The sequence below is a fragment of the Xiphophorus hellerii genome, chromosome 12 (assembly GCF_003331165.1).
Source record: "Xiphophorus hellerii strain 12219 chromosome 12, Xiphophorus_hellerii-4.1, whole genome shotgun sequence".
NCBI classification, from domain to species: Eukaryota; Metazoa; Chordata; class Actinopteri; order Cyprinodontiformes; family Poeciliidae; genus Xiphophorus; species Xiphophorus hellerii.
Genome location: NC_045683.1, coordinates 10,252,116 through 10,274,572, shown reverse-complemented (window position 1 = coordinate 10,274,572; position 22,457 = coordinate 10,252,116). Strand labels below are relative to the sequence as shown.

At 37.1% G+C, this 22,457-nt stretch overlaps 1 protein-coding gene across 2 annotated transcripts; it reads left to right on the top strand.

Annotated features, from left to right (window-relative positions):
• Positions 1 to 14: 14 nt before the first annotated feature.
• On the top strand, positions 15 to 21,811 carry LOC116730412 (outer dense fiber protein 2-like). 2 transcript variants are annotated; one of them, XM_032579619.1, is made up of 17 exons: positions 15 to 283; positions 807 to 917; positions 2,363 to 2,488; positions 4,320 to 4,449; positions 5,215 to 5,346; positions 6,284 to 6,358; positions 6,432 to 6,503; positions 6,606 to 6,722; positions 8,140 to 8,334; positions 8,851 to 8,960; positions 10,338 to 10,473; positions 10,550 to 10,660; positions 11,924 to 12,187; positions 13,224 to 13,324; positions 20,077 to 20,239; positions 21,352 to 21,477; positions 21,549 to 21,811. In XM_032579619.1, exons 2-17 carry the CDS (start codon positions 832 to 834, stop codon positions 21,714 to 21,716), a joined length of 2,112 nt encoding a protein of 703 aa, XP_032435510.1. In that variant the 5' UTR covers positions 15 to 283; positions 807 to 831; the 3' UTR covers positions 21,717 to 21,811. The 2 variants fall into 2 exon arrangements, with proteins under 2 accessions (XP_032435510.1, XP_032435509.1); XM_032579618.1 differs by having other exon boundaries at positions 2,358 to 2,488.
• The last annotated feature ends 646 nt before the right edge of the window (positions 21,812 to 22,457 follow it).

Here is a 22,457-nt window from a genome sequence, read left to right as displayed (position 1 = left end):
CGTTCGTTATTTGTAGCAACCATTCCGCTCCACAGACAGAAGTTGAGATCTTTCCTGGAGACAGGAAGCTGACGTGATCCAAATTGCTTAAACCATTTACAGTGTTTTTGTCTGGAGGTTTTTGGTTTTGTTGAACTTATTCTTGGCCTAAATGTCGCGGTAAAACTTCTGAAGGATGAAAACTAGAGGTTCACCACCAGCTCCGCCACCGATTCACGTTCACGTAGCGGATAGCACACCTATCCATGTTCATATGAGGAGGAGTCCCACCAGAACACCACCGGTTAGTTCTTTTCTGAAAAGGGAACGTAAAAGGTTTTAAAGTTCTATTTATACATTGATTTAGAGAAGACAAAATATTCTAAAAACTAATTCTTTACCTGTTGTTTCAATTCTCTTCTGTTTGAAAGAATCAGGATTTTACTTCCAGTCAGTTGAAACATGTTAGAAAAATTCAGTTATTAATTGAAGGCACGACAGAATTAAGTTTTGTGAGAAAAAAAAGGGGAAAAAACTATGATAATTCAATAGTGTAAGGAATAAATTTACATAAAATCAAGAAAATTATGCACAACCCTGACTATTAATGAGACCTTATTAGAAAAACTTTGTCTTCAGTCAGAGGCTTCTTCAAATTTGCTGTAATACAGACCGCTACAGGACTGCAAACAGTCTTCACCAGCTACAATAAGTCTCTGAAGAATGTTGAATTACTATGAGTTAGAACAACATCTAATTTCCCTTTTGGATTAATAAAGTATTTTAAATTTGAATTTAACTTTAGCACTTTTTCCTTTTGGATTTAGGGAACTGATGCTTCAGTGAAACAAGATGGAAGCAGGCCAAAGATCCGGACGCCCTGGATTCCTCCAGGAATACTCTCGTGCAAGAGGAATATTGGCTCCAACCAGTCTCAGGTTGCTTCATGGTGTTCATTTTATGCTATTGTTGCAGTCTAGCAGCTAAAATTATACCTAGAGAAAAGAAAAATATACTTAGTCTTTCCCAGCTCTTAAAATGGTTTAAAAAGGAGTCAATTGTAAACCCAAAATTGTTATAAACGATCTTCTATTTTGTACTGTATAAGCTGGGTACATTTATTTGCCTCACCGGGTAAAGATGTGCAAAAAACCTCTGACCAGATTTCCACGGGCTATGGCTGACAAATAGACCCACAGTATCACAGATCCTTCACCATCCCTTGCAGTGGACTGAAGATGCTTAGCCACATTCAGCATATTTCTTTCACTCCAGACACAGCTGGAGTGTCTGTTGCAGAAAAACTTAGTATCATCTGACCAACAGAATTGGTCCAACAGAGTTTTGCTAATTTCACATGTTAGCAAAACAGTTAGGGCTGGGAGATATGGTTTAAAATGATCCAAAATTTGATTTCCAATTTTAATTAAATGGAAAAAAAAAATAAAAAATACAAATAACAAAAAAATATATAATTAAAAAATTGCTTTTATTTAAATAATTACTTCTAATTTCAAAATTGAAATAAATTAAAGCTGTAAAACATGCTTGTTATAAAAGAAGGCTATTTCTTGGTTGGGCTAACGTCACTCTGAACCCAAGGAGTGCACAGCTGAAAAAAATCCAACAGATTTTTTAAAAATGAATTTAATTTTCTGTTTTTGAAGATTTAATTGATGAACTTAATTTATCACCCAGCCCTGGTTACGTTTCTGATGGTTGGACAGAAAAGACTTTTTCCTGTCCTTCCTCCAAAAGAACTATATATCATAGATACTCTCTAATATTTTTATCTATGAAGACTTGGTGACCGCAAGATGCATTCTTTGTCGCAGTTTAACAGTGAACTGTGAGAGGTGTGAAGATACCTTGAGTGCTGGTTAAATCTTGTGGCTAAAAGAAATACGCCTCTGTGTCGCTTTATTTATACAAAAACAAAACAAAACTTCACTGATCGCTAATTATATATTCTTAGAGACTGATTAACTTACAAAGAACAAAGCATACATCAAAAACTGATTCAGGGGGCGTGCTGTGGTGGCGCAGGGGGTTAGCACGCCCCACGTTTGGAGGTCTTAGTCCTCGACGCGGACGTCTCGGGTTCGACTCCCGATCCCGACGACCTTTGCCGCATGTCTTCCCCCCTCTCCTCACCCTCCTTCCTCTCTGCCTACTGTGGAAAAAATACGAGCCACTAGCGCCGCAAAAACTCTTCGGAGAAAAAAAAAAAAACTGATTCAGTTTTATTCTGGTGATTTTGTATTTTAAGTGTCGACATTTAACCTCAGACATCTGACTTCAGATCTGCTTTAACAACAGAGTCAAGGACATCTGTGTGTTTCAGTTCTTTTTGTTTTCTGTTTTTGTCGTTTGATCAGACCAGCAGATCACAGATTCAGTCAGACAGTGGGATCAGGAATCGGCGAGATGCAGGGCAGCAGGAGGAAGAGCAGCATGCAGTTTCTGAAGACCTCAGGGTCCTGCTGAAGGAACATGGCGCTTCAAAGACGTAAGAACCTCAATGAATAGCAAAGATTATAGATTCAATTCAATTCAGTTTATCTATATAGCACCAATTCACAACCTGTCATCTAAAAAATGTCACTTCAGTACAATCATACATTCCAGTTCATATTAGTTGTCAAACTGGGCATTTAGTTTAGTTTTTATTATTCATATTAGTTTAAAAAGTTTTCTGTCTAAGGAAACCCAGCAGATTGCATTGAGTCATTGACTTGACATTACAGCAGTGGTGTCCAATCTTTTTGCACCGAGAGCCAAAATCCCCAAATTGAAACTCTTCAGGTGCCAAAATTGTACTTATTTAACCCCCAATTAAAAATGCATAATTTTTTAAATACATCTTTTCTCTTTTACTTCCACAACCGTAAATTAAGCATGTAATATTTTACACTTGCCTTAGTGTTTACAGTTGTTTAACTTTTTTAGGCTAATTTTCTATTCCTTAGGTGTATGCAATGTTTTTAGTTTATTGCCTGCAACAAAAATAATATTATTCTTCTAAAGCCTTTGCTTTATTTACCCAAATATAATGGATGCAATTGCCCAAATCTGTTTTTGAGTAAAAAGTCGCTGGATGTTTACGGCACAACTCCAAAAAAAAGCTAAAAATAAATTCTTTGTGGTGTTATTAATATTTTATACTTAAGAAGATATAAACTTGCCACAGAATATCTCATCCTAAAAAATTACAGAAAGTGTCCTGGGGTGAAAGCAGTACCATTCTTGAACTGCAGTTTGGGGCTACACAAAATTAATCCAAAGGCCACAAATGGTCCCCGGACCTCACTTTGTACACCTCTGCATTACAATGGAGGATAAAAAACTTAATTTTTAACAGGAAGAAACCTCCAGCAGAACCAGAACCGGGCCATCTGCCTCGACCGACTCGGGGTTTGAGAAGACAGAGTAGAGACACAAAAAGAAATTGATCGAGCAGTAGTTTCTGTGTTCATGAAAAGTCCAAAGTTAATAGCAGGAGAGTGAAAAAATTTAGTTGTTGGCAGCTGATTCCATCTTCTATGAAACTGGAAGAAAATATAAATTTAACAGTTGAAATAACAACTGGAAATGCAAATTGGAGAGTAGTAAAGATCTGCTTTTATTGTATCAACCTTCCATACTTCTCAGGTCTTCCGGTTCTGGTCTGCTCTGCATCCCCAGAACCAGAACCAAACGAGGAGAAGCAGCTTTCAGCATCTGTGCACCACAAATTTGGAACAAACTTCCAGAAAACTGTAAAACAGCTGAAACACTGACTTCTTTTAAATCTCAACTGAAAACCCACCTGTTTAGGATTGTATTTGAAACGTAATCAATTACAAATTTAACCTGACTTAATGCTGTGTTTTGATTATTGATTCTATGTTGCATTGTGTTTCTGTGTTTGTAATGATGTAAAGCACTTTGAAATGCCTTGCTGCTGAAATGTGCTATACAAATAAAATTTGATTGATTGATTGATTGATTGATTGATAGTAGGAGAAGAAAGTGAGAAAAATAAGTGAATGTACGGGTAAACCCTCACAATGAGGCATGACAGAGGCAGATAGTTCAAATTATTTTTCCTAAAATGTCTATTAACCACATATGTGTCTATATGACCACATATAGAAACAATAAGAAATCCCATCCAATCAGCTGGTGTTTAAAGGTGTTTACCCTTGATGGGTAGAAGTCCTTCAGTCCAAACTACAACGCTAAAAGAAGATCTAAGCGGCGGTCCTTGTTAATTAATCGATTGGAACTAATTTTAATCTAATAAACCATTCATCTACAAGTAATCGTAATGACCTGAACTCTGTTTATTTCATTCAAAGGTCGGAGTCTTGCGATCGTCAAAGAAATGCAGATGTGCTCCTCAGGACGCTTGTAGAGGCAGAAATCGATGGTGTAGCTGTGGCTAATCAGCTGACAGCTTTGAAGGAAACCATTGACAGCCTTGCTAAGGTAAGCTTTACTCCAACTTAAAGGGGTTGCAACCTGCAGCTCCGAGCCCCACCTACACTGCAGCTCCTATAAAGCCAAATACGAAATGTTTATTAACTATAAAGGCAGAAAAAATGGGTGGTTTTAGCAGTTCTTCTGTATGTTTTTAAGCTACAATAGAATGGCACCACTGGTTAAAAAAAACAACAACAAAAAAAACCCAACGTTGAAAGTAATAATAATTGGTTGTTTATGTTTTTAAGTGGGGTACCTGTTCTTTATTATCCACATCTATTGAAAATTCTCATTCAGCTGATCTTATTGTACAAAATAAATGCTAGATCCAGAACTTGGATCTAGCATTGACATAAAACTAGTTCCAAACGCAGCAGATGAAAATATTGGGTCCACAGATTATTTGGCCCAAATAATACGTTTTTGTTTTACTTTGTTTCTTTGCAGCTATCATTACGTTTCACATGCAAGGCAGCCATGTTGGAGTTTAAGACTAAGGAGACTAACCTTCCTGTTTTTGAAGGGAATTTCTATTATTTTCCCCAAATTGGTTCTTGAAAATTACAAAAATGTGAATAGAAAGAAAACACGTAACCAACCATGCAGCGTAGCAGTGAAGAACATTTGTTGTTGTTTTGATGTATTTTTATGACATAGCACAGCAGACTGAAAAGGGGGTACCTGGAAAACCGGTACCTGGAGTGTGCTCAAGGGAATCGCTGCTCTGAATGATCGGATCAGCATGAACCCATCGGGTCTTTTGTTTTCCAGGAGAAGCGGCTGACGAAGCTTCACACATCCGCTCTGGGACGGCAGCAGAAGCTGTTGCTGGAGAAAATAGAGATGTTTGATCAAACAAATCACAGCCTTCGGGATCACCTCAGGGACTGGAGCGTCTACGAGGTACAAAAACAGAGGGAGGTTGAGAAAAGCAGAATAATTCGTTTCTGACTATTGTTTCTCCCATTAAACAGTTTTTACAATAGAAAAAGATTAAGTCATTCTCAAACATTTGAAAGTGTATATTTAACAATGTTTAGCTTAAAAACAGGGTTTTCAATACTTAGTTAAAACATGTTGTAGAAAGTACTGGTTGTGATGGTTTCTGTGGACTTTAGGAATGTATAAAGTTTTAGTAATCGATGAACCTATTGATTATTCTGATGATTAATTGATTAATCGGATAAAAATATGTCACATTTACAGATTTTCTCTTTAACAACTTAAGGCTTTTTATACAATACTAGAAATACATTAATAAAATGCAAATAAATGCAAATTTCATTTCCATTTTTAAATTAGAAAATAAGTTAAAACTATACCACTTGAGGAGTTTTGGCTAAAACATATGTACAGACAAAAATGTTTTGTCTTGAATGTAAAATGTATATATTTTTTGCACAATTTTGGTTTAATTACTGCTATGAATATGTTGTTTATTTCAATAGATGTTTCTATTAAAGCCTGTGTACTTCAGTTAATTATTAATTGACTACTAAATTAGTTGACGATTATATCGATAATTGGTTAATTACGATTAATCTGATTAATCGTTTAAACGCTACATTTAAAATAAATACATTTAATCAACAGCACCTTTCTTTAACTTTCCCCTTTTAAAATATGGGTAAGCAGTACTTATTTTTTCCAACAAATGTGCCTTATTAAAAGTAAAGTGCTGGTCTAAGTTAGTTGCTGATTATATCAATTATTGATTAATCCGATTAATAATTTCAGCCCTTGTGTAAAAGCTCTGTATTCACATGCACATCATGTAGCTTTTAAATATAAACAAAAATCTTCTTAGAAAGTGTTACAGAAAGTGTTGTGGTTTCCACAGAAACAGTTGCTGGTGTGGCCGACGGAGAGAGACACCTTGAGGAAGAAGCTGGCTGACACCGAAACAGAAAACATGGTGAGTGACAAACACTTTTTCCTCTGATCGTCCATTGCCTTCACCAGTAAAAGTTTCACTCCTTATTTCGCAGCGACTTGCCGCTGAACTCTCAAACAAGGAGAAACATGCTTCGAAGCTCTCTGAGCATCTGGACTTTGAAAAGGTTTGCAACTGCTTCACCACCAGGAAAACTGAAGTTCCTGATAACATCGTAAAGGCCTCTGGTAAGCCGCAGGTTTTTACAACATTGCCGCTGTCAACGCAGGACAACTTGAAGACGACCGAAGAGCTTTCAAGGATCCTGGACTCGACCCGCAGCCACCTGGTGAACCAGCTGGAGCAATCTGAGGCGGAAAAGGTCCGCCTGGCCGCTCAGATCCAGGTTTGGGAATGCAGATTTCACAACAACACGCTTCAGAGTAGGGATACAAACAATTAATCAATGTACAACTAATTGTCGATTAGTCCAGTGGTCCCTAACCTTTTTAGTACCGCGGACTGGTCGAGACTTCGCATATTTGCTGCGGACCGGGGGGGAGGAGGGGAGGTGCGCGCAAGACTTCGGAAATTTGCGGGACAGAGAGGGGGTGTGTGCATCGAGACGAACCGACAGAATCCGGTTAAAGGATTTTCAAAATAAAAGATCCTCCAGACTCAACACATAAAACGGAAGTATTTAATTATTTCTTGCGCGGCCCCATACCAATTGGTCCACGGACCGGTACCGGTCCGCGGCCCGGGGGTTGGGGACCACTGGATTAGTGGTTTATTAGATTGTAGTTTGGCCGCCGTCCAGCAGAGGGCGCCGCTGATCAATGGAGCCGTTGGTACAGAAACAAAGATGGCGGCAGGGCCATAAAAGAACCGGAAAGAAAAGCGGGCCTTTGTCCGTTGTGGGATGAAAAAGCACTTTATGCGCTTCTATTTTGAAATATAAAAACTTGATCAGCCCCTTAAGTTTCACGTTAATGGACCTTATTCAAAAATTATTGATGTGCTACTAAGACGAGGATAATATGTCAGTAAAGCGTAAGATATGACACAGAAGAATGGAAACATTGCGGAAAAAAATCGTGCCAATAAGAACGGTTGATTTTATATATGAACATCTTGGAACTAAGGGTTTCACTTATTTAATTTTTTTCATCTTTTAGTCTTCTACTCAGTAACCTAAGAGGTTCCTGTTTTATTTCTTATAATATGTATATGTTTATTAATGTGAGAAAACCACAATTTTCTATTTAAGTTGGTATGTAATGCATCTGACACAAAATAATGTTAAAATGTAATGCTATTTTTAATTTAAGCATATGAAAAATGTAGTTCTCCATGTTAAGGAAGGATGGATAAAACTATACTACTTGAGGACTTTTGGTTAAAATATCCTTATATATTAAGGTGTTTTGTAAATCTTAAGTGCAAAATATATGGTATATATTTTTTGTACAGTCTTGGTTTAATTACTTCCCTGAATTAGTTATTTTTTTAGTAAATAGCATTTTTTGAGTCTGTATATTCTAGTTAACAATTAATCAATTACTAAATTAGTTGATGATTATGTCAATAATCACAATCAATCACGATTAATCTGATTAATTGTTTCACCCCTATAAATAATAAGCACCAACTTTCTCTAATTTTCTCCTCTTAAATTATATGGAACCTCTTTTTAGAGGAAAGACAGAGGAGGAGAGGTTCTTGTCTTGCAATGTTCAAGCTGATTCTGATCCTAATGAAGGAGAAAATTAACTATTTTAACCATTTTCTATCTTCTGCCATGCGATCTGTGGGCGAGGTAGAAGATGCAGCAAAGTCAGGAGCGTCTGCTGGAGCAGCTCCGGGATCTCCAGGACGAGCTGGAGACCCTGAAGATGAAGAAGGCGCAGGATGACAAGCAGTGGAAAGAAGAGCGGGAGTCGCTCAGTGTGATCACGCTGCACGCCGACCGAGCTGAGGAGGCAGTGAGGCAGCTGGAAAAGAAACTACAGGAGAAGGTCAGAGACGGGGCTCAGTGGGTCTCTGAATTCTGGAGGTACTTCTAGGTTTTTGTTTTCTCAATTTCTACTATTTTCTCAATTGTTGGTTCCATGAGAGCATCAATAAACAATATAAATAAATTAAAGAATATAATTAAATTCTTTTCTGTGCAGTTTAGTGATAGAAATTACACTTTTTAGATAATAAAAAAAGTGCCACCGATCAGAAAAAGGAAGTCATCTATGCAGACCGCACACATCCTGGACACAAATGGTCAGAAAAACTAAAATTTTTATTTCCTTTCCTATACATTTATATTTAACATTTCCTCAATTGGAGCAAAAATGAACCAGAGTTCTTGTTTTAGTGCAGAAACCTGGTGAATAAAAGCAGATTTTGATTGAAGCAAAGTGTCCGGTGGTGTGGTGTGGCTGCTTCGGTCATCATTTCTTTAAATGAACAGATCAAAGATGCAGAGCTTGTATGTCAGGAAATGGAAATAGGATTTAAACATGATGCGTTTTGTCTTGAAGGAGACGGAGCTGTCTCTCGCTGTGTCCGTGTCCAAAGACTGGTGTCACCGTCACTCGATAGAAGCAGCTGAGAAACGGCACCGGGAGGAAGAAATCTCGATTGTCAAACAGTGAGCAAAGGAAAAACAAAACTCATTTATAAAGAATCTGTCTTGAAGTGCAGTGGTGTGAATGGTGAGGCAGACGCAGCAGACCCAGGATGAGATGATTATGGTGATTTAATAATGAGAACAAGGTGCAAACAAATCCAAAAACAGTCCAAAATCCTGGCAGCACAGCAGAGCGGAAGGCAGAGGCTCAGCACTGGTAGCAACAGGACATACGAAGGACAAATGACAACACACGACTGCTTAGACACACGACAAGGAACCAACAAAGACACAGAGACACAGGTGAGACTAAATACACAGGAGGTAATCAGGGAACGAGACACACCTGGGAGTAATCGAGGGGAGACAGGACAACGAAGAGACTCAAGGACACAGGAAACTCAGAAATAAATGCACAGAAAAACACAGATCATGACAGAATCCCACTGATTTATGTTTTTATAGTAGGATCTATAGGTATTCCAGCTACATTAATTTGATGAAATTGCAGAACAGTGATGGAGACACAAATGATTTCATTTATGAGTTGGAACGTCTTCAGTCAGATTTTGTCAGATCAAACTTGTGTTTTTTTTTTTTTGTTATAGTTTATTATTTTTCAACTAAATGATAGGGCTGGGCGATAAATCAATTTTATTTTTCCCCAAAGTGTTCCCTGGATTTACGTACAGCATGATTTCAGTACGCCCAAGGTGGCCATCTTGTTTGTCAAACATGTTTTATATTTTCTATCTATTTGGGCTTTCAGTTCATGTCAGCTCTATCATACCTTAACTTATATTATTTAACTTATCTTATCGAACTTTTCTTATCCTATTTAACTTGACTTATTTAATTTAACTCATCTTATTTAAATCAACTTAAGGTAACTTATTTATCTTAACTTATTTAGCTAATCTTGGCTTAACTTAGAGTAATGTAGCTTACTTTATTTAACTTAATTTAATCTTATTGAACTTAATCTTATTTAACTTAACTTTTTACTGGTTGGACTTCATGATGTACAAAGTTTCAACAGATGGTTTTAAAAGTAAATTTGCAAAAAGTCAAATGAAACCCAGAGAATACAGCTTTCTGAAGGGAGTGGTTGGTTGGTGGTTTTTCTTTTGCTTTTTGTTTATGAGACATGGAAACTCAAGCTCTTTGGTCATGCATGAGTTCTGGGCTTTTTACTCAAAGCTTTTTTGTGGCGCTGGTGGAGTTTATTTGCAGCATTTAAGCTAGAAATGCAGCCTAAAATTAGATTTATTAAATCTTGTGTTTAAATGCGTTTTCTAAGACAAGCACGTCAAAAGAGACGTTTTGGGTGAAAAAAAAGCGCTAAATGCTGACTTTTTGGTGAAAATATGGCTGAACGTGAATGTGTTTGTGTGTCAGGAAGCTCATCGATCTGAACTCTCGGCTTCGCGCAGTGGAGGAGAAGAATCGGGCCGAGAGAGAGGAGCTCAGAAATCAGCTTCAGCACCTCAACGCAGAGAACGCCTCCACCAAGCTGGAGAACCAAACGCTCAGGGTAGCTTCACACGACAAAGAGAAGGAAAAGTTAAAAACATGGACTGTCGTTTAATCTGCTTTTACTTTGCTATCAGAGAGAGTTGGCGTCGACTGCCGAGAAATTAAAGGGACTTCAATCTGAGGCTCGTGAGCTGAAATCATCAATGAAAAAGTCTGAGAACCTGGTGGAGAAATTCAAGCAGAAGGTGAAGCAAACATCAGGCTTATAGCTTTGAGTTTTTCATTATAGTTTAGTTTAATTTCATTGTGACTTTTCGTCTAATTCAGTTAGTTTTAATTGTATTTCAGAGGGTGTTTGCTCGTTTTAGATAATATTAGATGTTGTTTAGTTTAGATTTTGTTAGCTATATAGTAGCAGTTTTAGTTTTTTCATACTTTCAATTCAAAATAGTCAAAGTATTGTATTGTTACTATGTACAAATCGATTGGGTAATGAATACCGACAAAAGGTGCCATTTTGCAAAAATTTATTTAATTATATTTGATCAACCAACTGACTCTGATGTTTTATCCCAACTTTTGCTGTCGCCATTTTGCGGACTTGTGTACGTGCCGCCAGTAGGGTTATAAAGTACTACAATTTGCCCTAAACTGCTTGTGTGGGGGGGAAAAATCCATTTCACATCAGTTCAAAAGGCTAGTAAATAGATTCATAAACACAAAAATGAGGGATGTTACATGTACATAGCTTTAGTTTTATAAACTGATAATCTAGTTCCAGTTGTATAGTTTCTCCCCATTAAAGTTGCAGTATGTAACTTTTATAAAGAATGTGTTTTTATTTATTTGTTAAGATTTAAAGGATTTTTTTTATTGTCATAAAATTTCGCAATCGCTTGCTTGTGGTTTGTACTTATGTCCCAGATCAAGAAGCCTAATAAATAAATAAGTAAGTCATTGAAGTGTCATTAATAAATATGGCGGTGCACAGAGGTGCAGTGGCATCATGTTGTGACAGTTTGTTATGAGACAAATATTCTGTGAAAAGATTGATGTCTTCCCTGAGCTACTATTGCCATTTGAAGAAACGTACCGCTTCTGATCCAAAACAACCAATCAGAGGCAGGAGGCGGGTCTTAGCGCTGTCAATCAGCTTCATGTGCTCACTGCTAAATGTGAGGGAAAATCCCAATGACACTAATAAAGTTTTTGTAAAACTAATGGCAGAGCAACAACTTACCATTACAGAAAAACCATTTATCTGTTATCGTCGGTAACGGATGCTAACTAGCCGTAGCATTCATGATAGGCTATGCTAGGGGCCGTGGACCATTTGTCTTTATTTCAGTTAACAAAAATGTTTTCCCAATTTCAGTTTTTGATACTTTGTTAGTTTTATTTAACTGTAATAACCTTGGTAAACGTCACTCCACAAAGGTAAATCGGCACAGAAAATCCTCCAAACAGAATGTGAAAATGATCTGTGTTATTGTTGGGTTGTGGCTCAGGTTCATCAGGCTCGCCTGGAGTCAGAGGAGTACTGTCTGAAGCTGGAGACGACGCAGCGGGAGGCCCGGGAGCAGAGGGCGCGCCTGGAGAACGAGAAGGAACAAGTGAAACGGGAGCTGCTGAACCGGGTGCAGGAGTTCGAGGCGCTGCCGGAGAAACTGAGGCGGATCGAGCAGCAGCTCCGAGAAGCCCAGGACGACACTCACACCTACGAGAGGAGGAACCTGGAGCATAATGCTGTCCTGTCTGAAGTCAGACACAAGGTGATCTGCCTGGCTGCAGGTTCTAACGCATCATCCAGGTCACTCTTATCAGCTTTCAGACTCAGCAGAACCTTTTTTCAACGTTGTCACATCCTTCTGCAGGCTGCTGGAAATCCTTGAAAATGCTTGCATTTTGTTTAGGTGTTTTTAAGGTTTGTAAAGTGCTTGATTTCTGAATAAAGTCCTTGAAAGTGCTTGATATTCAAGCTGCAGTTTGGTAACAAAGTTTATAGAAGCTTAGTGTAGCTAGGTGACTGGTGGAGTTCAGCTGGGCTGGCAAAGTAACGGGCCGAGCCGAGCCTCACTGGGGTTACTAGGTGAAGGACACTGCCTGCAAATTTGTTTGGGGATTTTAATTAGATTTAATCTAATCTAATGTCTGATTAAAAGCCTAAATTTGGAAAATATTATTTATAGTTGAAACCAGAAAGTTTCATTCACCTAATAAAAAGACACAGGAACATTTTTCTATTGCTACCTGAAGTTAAATCTGACTAAATCGTTCTTGTTTTAGGTTAGTTAGAATCACCAAAATTATTTTAAATGCCAGAAAAGTTAGCGAGAACATTTTTTGGAGATTTTACTTGGTAATTCTTTTTGCATATTGTGTTTAAGCATTTAATTTAAACAGGAAGATAATTTACGGTAACATAATTTTGTTGATGTTGTTTCACTGTGATAAATATTTATTATTCCCAGCTTATCAATGACTTATTGATCTGTGCAATTGATATAAAATGTGGCTTATATTTTTTACGTTAAACAATGTTATTTAAATTTTGGGAAGATTTGTTAAAGTAGTGTTTTGTTCTCGTACCAGCCAAGTGTTTAAGCTTCTCATTAAGTCACATCCCATTGAACATAAGATTGCTGTTATACAACAATATCAGTTGCATAAGAGCAATATTAATATCGTATATTGATCGTAACTCATGAAAGAATGACTGTGAATACTGTTAGCAGCTCAAAACGTAGGAAACGTTAATAAATGAGTGTTTTGGGGAATTTCTAACAGTTTCTCTGTGACTGTCTGCAGGTTGAGCACCAAGGTGCTCAGCTGGAAACGGTTCAGCAGAGGAATCTGCTGCTGCAGGAGGAAAACAACGTCCTGAAGGAGAAAATTAACAACCTAGAGAGGTATTTTTCTTTAACTTCAACACTTAAATAAACACAGATTTATTGAGTCAATCTTGGTGGTTAAAGGTGACCTATAGTGCTTCCTTGAACAGGTGAGGATAGATAAGTCTACGGCCTATACAAAACATGTTCGTTGCATTTTCTTTTGCTCAAAATCAGTGCTTACAGCAGTAAAACCATCTGACCAATCGAGCTGGGCCTCAGCTTTGGTTGCTAGGCGACAAACAGAGTTCCGCTGGGGTTGCTAGGTAACGGGCTGGGCCTCACTGGGGTTACTAGGTGAGGAACAGAGCCTGCTGATTTGTTCCAAGGATTCTGGGATTTTTTTTAGCTTTAGAAATTTAGACTCAGGTCCCAGTTCAAGAAGCTTAATAAATAAATAAATAGGAATAAATAATAAAGTAATATACAGTTCAGACCAAAAGTTTGGACACACTTTCTCATTGAATTCAGTGAGAAAGTGTGTCCAAACTTTTGGTCTGTACTGTATACATATATAATAAGTATAAATACAAAGTATATATACATATTAGTGCACAATATATTGGCACTAACATTGATATCGACCGATATTTGTCATTTTTTTTTTTTTTTTATATTAACATTTTTATTGAGAAAGCACATTACAATACAATTATATAATTACACCGATTACATTCACATTTTTACATGCTTCCTCTGTTTTCTAATTTAGACAAGAGAGAGAGAGAAAAAAAAACAAAAAAAACAAACAAAAAACCAAAACTTGAATGGGAGCGGCGGGGCGGCCTGAGTACCAACCCATAATTGACATATCAAATTAGAGCATAAATCTGAATGACAGCAAGGTTTACAAAAAATCAGACACAACAGGTTTGACATATTCTGTCCACTTTGACCATATCTTGTAGAAAGTATCTCTCTGCACATTAATGGAAAAAGATAGTCTCTCCAGTACATAGATCTCTTTCACTACATTTATCCAGTCATCAGTTGTTGGAGGTTCCCGTTTAAGCCATTTCCTTGTAAGGGCCTTTTTGCTCCCGGCCAGTAAAATGAACAGAAGTTTTTGATCGTTGTGGTTCAGTTTGTCAACCGGTATGTTACATAAAAATATGCATTCAAAAGTTAAAGGAAAATTAGCAGTGAAGATGTTCTGTAAATGATTATGGATTTGAGACCAATATTGCTGGATGGTTTGGCAGTCCCAGAAAATATGGAAATGATTGGCATCATCCCTTCCACATCTCCAGCAGGTAAAACCCCTTCCCTGGTATCGTTTCTGCTTTGGGGTTATGAAAAATCTTATAATATTTTTCCAGCAGAATTCACGCCAAACCTTCGATCTTGTTGTTGTCCATGGTATCTTACAGATGTGGCCCCAATCATCTTCTGAGATTGTCAGGCTGGCTTCTTTTTCCCACTTCACTTTAATATAATCAGTGCTGTCTTTCTTACACCGCAGGATGGCGTCATATAACCTGGAAATAGTTTTACCTGGTTTTGATTTAGTTAGTAATATAAACGTTTCCACAAATCTCAAATTATGTAAATGTACTTTTAGCTCTTTATTAAAATAATTTCTGACCTGTAAAAATCTAAAAAAGTCATCTGCACATAAATCATGTTTTCTTTTCAGGGTTTCAAAACATTGGAACGTCCCTTTATGGACAAAAGAATAGTAATTAGTTAGGCCTTTTGAAATCCACTTCTTGAATCTATCGTCATGTTGATTTGGGAGGAAATCCGAATCATAAGCGCACCATCTTAAGAGTTTAGAGGCATTTTCTAAACCACAGATTCTAATTGCTTCATTCCATGCAGATATCATTACTTGTGATATAGGTTCATCTGCCAAATTAATTTTACTCTGTAATTTTGTGTCAGCTATTATGGCTTTAATCGGCATTGTTTTGACCGTTTCCCCTTCCACATTTTTCCATCCTGCAGTGTAATCCGGACAGCACAAACACATCAAAGGTCTCAACTGAGCTGCACAAAAATATTCTCGTAAACATGGAAGCCCACAACCCCCTTTTTCCTTTTTTAATTGTAGAGTTTTGTATTTGACTCTGGCTTTTTTCCCTTTCCAAATGTATTTGGACAGCATCTTATCCCATTCTACAAATTGTTTTGACGGTACGGGAACTGGTAGGGATTGAAATAAATACAAAAATCGGGGGAGAATGTTTAATTTAACTGACTCAATCCTGGAGTGTAGGTCAAAGAAAGGTATGGCGTTCCATCTTTGGATATCTGACTTTATGGCTATGTTCAAGGGGGCATAATTGGCTTCAAACATTTCATTAGGGTCACGATGGATCACCACCCCCAGATACCTAATACTATCTGCCTCCCATTCCCATTTATAGCAATTTTTAATTTCAGCTGGTGGGTCATAATTCACCGTTAGTACCTGTGTTTTGTTCACATTAACCTTGTACCCTGAGTATAAACCGAAATCTGATAAGATTTTCATTAATTTGGGGAGAACCAGATTAGGATGAGACATAACAAGCAACAAGTCATCAGCAAATAATGCCAATTTTTGCTCGCCTCCTATGGTCCTTATTCCAATTATATCCCGTCTTTGTCTGATCCATTGGCTCAATGGTTCTATAAACAAGGCGAAGAGGAGTGGCGACAAACAGCAACCCTGTCGAGTACCTCGCTCGAGTATGAATGATTCAGTAAGGTCTCCATTAATTTTGATTTTGGCTGTTGGTTTATCATACAACCCAGATATAGTATTTATTATAGATTTATCAAATCCAAATCTCTCAAGAACCTGATATAAAAAGGACCACCTCACAGAATCAAATGCCTTTTCGGCGTCTAAACTTAGCACTAAAGTCTCTATTTTTTGTCTGTGAACCTGATTCATAATATGTAAAACTTTCCTAATGTTATCTTGAGTTTGTCGATGTTTAATAAAGCCTGTTTGATCATTATGTATTAGTCCTGGTAGGATAGTTTCAAGTCTCCTAGAGATGATGGAAGTGAACAGCTTATAATCAATATTTAATACACTGATTGGGCGGTAGTTGCTACAATTTAGGTTATCTTTTCCTTCTTTCTTAATTATAGAGATTATTGCTTCTTTCCATGACGGGGGTACAATTTTTCCCTTCATTACCCAATTAAATGTTTTCTGCAAGGTGGGAGTCAAATGATCCTGCATTATTTTATACCATTCTGGGCCAAATCCATCTGACCCTGCCATTTTACCCCCTTTTAGTCTTTTAATTGCCGAGTGAATTTCTTCACTGGTTATTGTGGATACTAACAATTTATTTTGTTCCTCCGTCACTGTTGGTAGCTCCAATTTAGACAGAAAAGTATTAACTTCTTGATTATTATCTACATGGGTTTGGGAGTAAAGTTTTCTGTAATAGTTCTGAAAACATTGTTGAATTTTCTCCTCTTCGGTTTCTAATTGGCCATCTAAAGGATTTCTTATTTTGTGTATAGTCCTCTCTGCTTGCTGCTTTCTGAGTTTATATGAAAGAAGTTTTAATGATTTCCCGCCAACATCACAATACTGCTGTTTGTTAAAAATTATTTTTTTCTGTACTTCAACCATGTTTAGGTCATCTAATTCTTTTTTAAATTTTACCATATCCGATTTAATGCTGTCGTTCATAGTCACAGAGTGTTCGTGTTGCAGTTTTAACAATTTATCTTCCAGGTATTTACGTTTTTGTATGTTTTCTTTTTTTAAGTGGGTGGATATACTAATTATTTTCCCTCTAATCACTGCCTTCATTGCATCCCATAATATTCCTGGTGACACCTCCTCATTATCATTTTGAGCTAAATAATTTTCTATTTCTTTTTTTAAATTCTCTTTAATGTTTGGGTAGTTTAAAATATTTGTGTTCATCCTCCATAATGTAGATCTATTTTTCCTGTTCAGACAAATATCAGCATAAACTGGATTATGGTCAGAGATTGTACATGGACCGATTTCACAGGTTTTAATTTTAGACAAATCATTCTTGAACGTAAGAATGTAATCTAACCTAGAATATAAGTTATGAGGGTGAGAGAAGTGGGTGTATTCTCTATTAGTTGGGTGATGTTCTCGCCATACATCAACTAATCCTAAATCGTCCATGAGGTGTCCCATCCTCCTACCAATATTTCGTCCATCGCCTTTCCCACTAGAAGAATCAAATTTGGTGTTTAATAAAATATTGAAGTCACCACCGCATATTAAAGTTCCCTGACTCTTCGTTGTTGCAATTTCGAGAACCTGTCTATACAGGGACCAATCACTGCCCGGTGGAATGTATATATTCAGGATGGTGGTCATGGTACCATCAATCCTGCCCGTAATCATTATGTAGCGACCTTCTTTATCTTTGTACTCTGATATGTGTTCATAGTTAAGATTTCCAGATAACAAAATTGCCACTCCCCTTCGCCTCCCAGAACTGTGGGAAGAAAAAAACACATGTTTAAAACCCATCTTGTTTAATTTAACATGCTCGCTATCCGGTAGATGTGTTTCCTGCAATAAAACAATTTGGGTTTTGTCTCTCTTAAATTTAGATAGGACTTTCTGCCTTTTTACTGGACTATGTAAACCATTAATGTTGTTTGACACCAATTTTATCAACCTGCTACTCATCTAACTTATATTTCTTAATTATATCACAAAGATTATTGGGCTCCCCGCTCACTCTTAAAAACACTGAACATAGAACATATAAAAAAGTTAACATTAAGAACAAACAAAACTCAAACTGAACTCTTGACTTCCAAGGTGGGGGTCTCCAAAGAGAACCCTGCTTCACCTCCAGAGGCAGCTTCTTCATCAGTTAGTGAAGGGGCCCTTGGTGGCTATGGCCTCAGTGTAAAGAGCACCGCGAGAAACCTGCCTTATTTACTTATTGTACTTCATAAACCAAATACAAGTCTTGATTATTAATAACAGAGTGGATAAACCTTAATTTTCCTTGTGCGTGGGAGAAGACCTCTTGAAGGCTCTAAGTTTTTCTTTGTAGCCGGCTGCGGGGTCCCGCCTCTTGTTTGCTGGCCCACTCCCCTGTCCGCCGCGTACTCTGCTCCAGGTCAGCTGCTTCAGATGTTCCAGGGCCGTTTCTGGTGACTTAACGACCCGCACAGCGTAGCCTCTACTGGACATGTCTTCAGTAGCTTCCACCACTGTATTGTAGATCTTTGTTTCATCTCCATATTTCACCCTCAGCCGGGCAGGAAAGAGAGTCTGAAAGGGGATTTGCTGCTCCTTCAGAATCTTGCGCACGTCTGCGTATTCTCTTCGTTTTTTCAAAATCAGAGGGGGATAGTCATGGTCCAAATTCACTTGCTTGCCGTTCCAGGTAAATCCTCTTTTCTGCCATGCCTTGCGAAGGAGAAGTTCTTTGGTTTTAAAACTGAGGAATTTCACAACAATAGATCGCGGGGGAGCGTCGCTTGGAGGCGGAGGGCCTAGAGAGCGGTGAGCCCGTTCAATGTGTATGTCGAGCTCGTCTTGGGACAGCGCCAAGCCCTCACGGAGCAACTTCTCCACAAAGTCACCCATTGATGCCGAGTCCCGTTCTGCCGCCTCGGGTACGCCATAAATGCGTATGTTCTCTCTTCGTGTACGGCTTTCTAGGTCCATTAGTTTATCCTCCAGCTTTATCTGTAGCTTTATTATTTCAGTGACGGCGTCCTCCGTGGTTAAAATCCTCTCCTCCGCTTTTTCAATCCGGTCCTCAGCCTCATCTAGTCTGGTGTTCATCTTTCGAATTTCTTCTTTTATTTCCCCCAAATGCGCATTATTTTCCTGTCGGAAGCCTCTTAATTCCTGCAATACCGTCTCCCATTCAGCCATAGTATCACTGTTGTTTGTTTAGTTCAAGTCAAAAAGTGCAGCGGTAATTTTTCAAACCGGAGGTTTGAGATGAATAGCAGTTGGCATTAGCTAAAATGCTAGCAATATTTTCTCGACTTTAAACGTTCGCTTATTGGCGTTATAAAGCTTCGGTTTTGAAGTATTTCGCTCACCCCAGTTCTTTTTCACCTTTATAGGTATGTTTTCGTCGTTTAAGTGGGGTTGGGTTTTCAATTTCTTAGGTTCTCTCGGGAGCCCGTTCACAGCGCGGCCATCACGATGACGTTCAAACCGGAAGTCCGATATTTGTCATTTTTTAACATATTGGTATCAATAAAGAAAACTGGGCCGATGTTAACAGCAAATATTTATTTCAGTCTTGTTGCTGCCTCTGTTTTTTTTTCCCAAAGTTGTTGAAATGGTAGGAAAATACATTTAATACATAATATCTGTAAATATGGTACAGTTATCAGCCATAAATATCAGATATTAATTTTGGCCCAAATTTTCATATCGGTGCATCTCTAATGCATATAAAAGAGTACATAACCAAAGTTAAAAAGTGAGATGAAGCCGTATTAAATGTGTTTGTGACGTTACATTTGGGAGTCTTTTAAAATGGCTCATTTTCCTCACACCTAAAAATATTAATTTATTGCCAAAAAAACAGCTGGATGGGTTTTTTTAAGCATTTAAGCTGTTTTTAGAAGCAGTAGAGACCCAAATGGAAGTACAAAACAATAATAATAATAGGTTCCCTTTAAACAAATCAGATGAGTTCACGTTTTCATTTAGATAATATATTTCAGGATTTCACAGTAAAATCCATATATTTTAGATTAAATGAAGTGAAACTGGAACAAAAACTGCACTGAGTCTGAATTATGCCTCCCTGTTCTGTCGTGAAACACTTTGCTGTTGTTCATTGTAGGAAGCTGGAGGATATGAATGCAGAAAACAGAGAGATGTCCCAGGCTGTCAGCATGAAGGAAGGAGGCATCCGCAGCCTTCAGCAGCAGCTGGAGGAGAAAACATACGAGTGCACCGTCGTGTCCCAGCAGCTGCAGGAAACTCTGGACAACACTCAAAGACAGGTCAGAAACAGAAAGACCTTTCCTCCTTTCCTCCTTGTGAAAATCAGGCTTGGGTTTAGTTCTCAGTTTACCTTCAGCTTAGGGTGAACGTTTGACATCACACTTATGCAACCAAGAACAAATATGGCTGGCCTTTCTTAAAGTATAAATATAAAATTTGATTATGTGACTGCTCATAAATATGCAAGTCATTTAATCTGTGTTTGTAATAGATTATAATAGACATCACAGCAGCAAGTTAAGGTTAAATAAGAATGAGAGACTGTACAGTAATATCTGGTGCTGCTTTTAATGCTATACATTAAAAAATTAGCCTGTGTAAGAGAAACAAAATAGTAGTTCATTTTTCAGTCATACTTTCACCAAGTCATTCATTTATGACAGAGATAAATATTAAATTTATATGGTAAATGTCAGGTTTACCAACTAAATATTTAGCTCCAAACTAAATGTTTAGCTCAGAGCTAACTAGTTTAGAGCTAAATATTTAGCTTCAAACTAAATATTTATCTTGTTAAGTATTTAGCTTATTTAGTTAGCTAAATATTTAGCTGGCAAACTAAATAGTTAGCACAGACCTAAATATGTAGTTCAGAGCTAAATATCAAGCTTCAAACTAAATATTTAGCCTGTTAACTAATATTTAACTAATTATTCAACTTGAAATCTAAATATTTAGCTCATTTGCTAATTAAATATTTAGTTTGAAACTGTCATTTATAAATTAACATATTGAAAATATGACTGAAAAATTAGCTAAATTTTTTTCTTTATGACAGGCTAAGTAACCCAAATTATTGCTGGTAATTTTTCACAGTGTAACGTTTCTAACAGCACCCTTTACAGTAATGATAAAAAGACAAAAAACTACAGAATATTTAAAAGAAGTTTTAAAAATTGCAAACAATCTTGATGTGCAAAAAACAGCAGAGTTATAAAGACTTCCAGAGTTTATCACGAGCAGTTTAAAGCATTTATTTTCTTCTCTTGTTTGAATTTCTTGCTTAGTTTGATTGATATAATTAGATCCATTTTCAATAAAGGTTTAGCTGATTTAAAGAAAAGGAAAGTCCAAAGTCTGATCATGTTCATCTCATGAACAAAACTTGCAGGTGGACGACAGCATACAGCGACTTCTGGCCAAAGAGAAAGCATCACAGTCCACATCATTGGAGCTGCAGAACCAGCTGAGTCGGGCCAAATTGGAGCTGAGTCAGCTGCAGCGAAGCAAGGAGGACGTACGTCATTCATCCCTCATCAGGTCTGACTGCAGCCTTCGATGGGATTAAAATGTGTTTTCTGTCTCCAGATGGAGCGTCGCTTCCATTCTCAGCTTCAGAACTTGAGGGAGCGACTGGACCAGTCGGATTCCACAAACCGCAGTTTGCAGAACTACGTTCAGTTTCTGAGAAACTCGTATAAAAATGTCTACGGAGACTGCTTGCTGAGCACCACTGATCCGTTCCCGGAGCAATAAAGCACAAATGAATTCACATTTATTGTGAAATCAAATATTTTTAAAATGTGAATTATTTATTGTCCTCAGAAATAAAATTATCTTAAAGAAGTCTTGATGCTTGTTTTATTTATTAAATGTTTTGTATTATGTGTCTAGAAGTGAAAACTTGTATCTTCAAATTTTTGTAAGCTTAAACTTTTGCTGTTTAACTTCAAATCTACTCACAAAATATGTAGAGATTCTGAAAACTCTTCAGTCAATAAAATCAGTTTACAAGTTATTTACCTACATTTTAATTAAATGCATTGGTTTTACAGATTATTTACTTTTTTATACTTTTAATGTTTTATTTTCTTAGTTAAAATGCCTTTTCAGTGCATAATTTTTTCATTCAGACTTCAGTGTTTCTTACTGGGATTATGTGTAATAAATCAACACACAATACAGAAAAAATAAATGAGTAAAAGAGGAAAAGGACAGATGGCTTAAATGTTTTTTTTACAAATGAAAAATTTCAATTGTGACATACATTTGTTTGTAGTTTATGTAACATCTCTACATAAAATACAGTGTAACTAACTGCCTTCAAATGTCACATATTTAATTTAATTAAATAATTAAAATTTCTATTTAATTTACCTTTGGGATCTATAAAGCATTTTTGAATTTGAATTATTAGTGATGGACTTAACGTGATTAAAATCAATGAAAATTTAGGGCATGGACTGTAATTTACTGGATTTTGAATATAAAGTATGA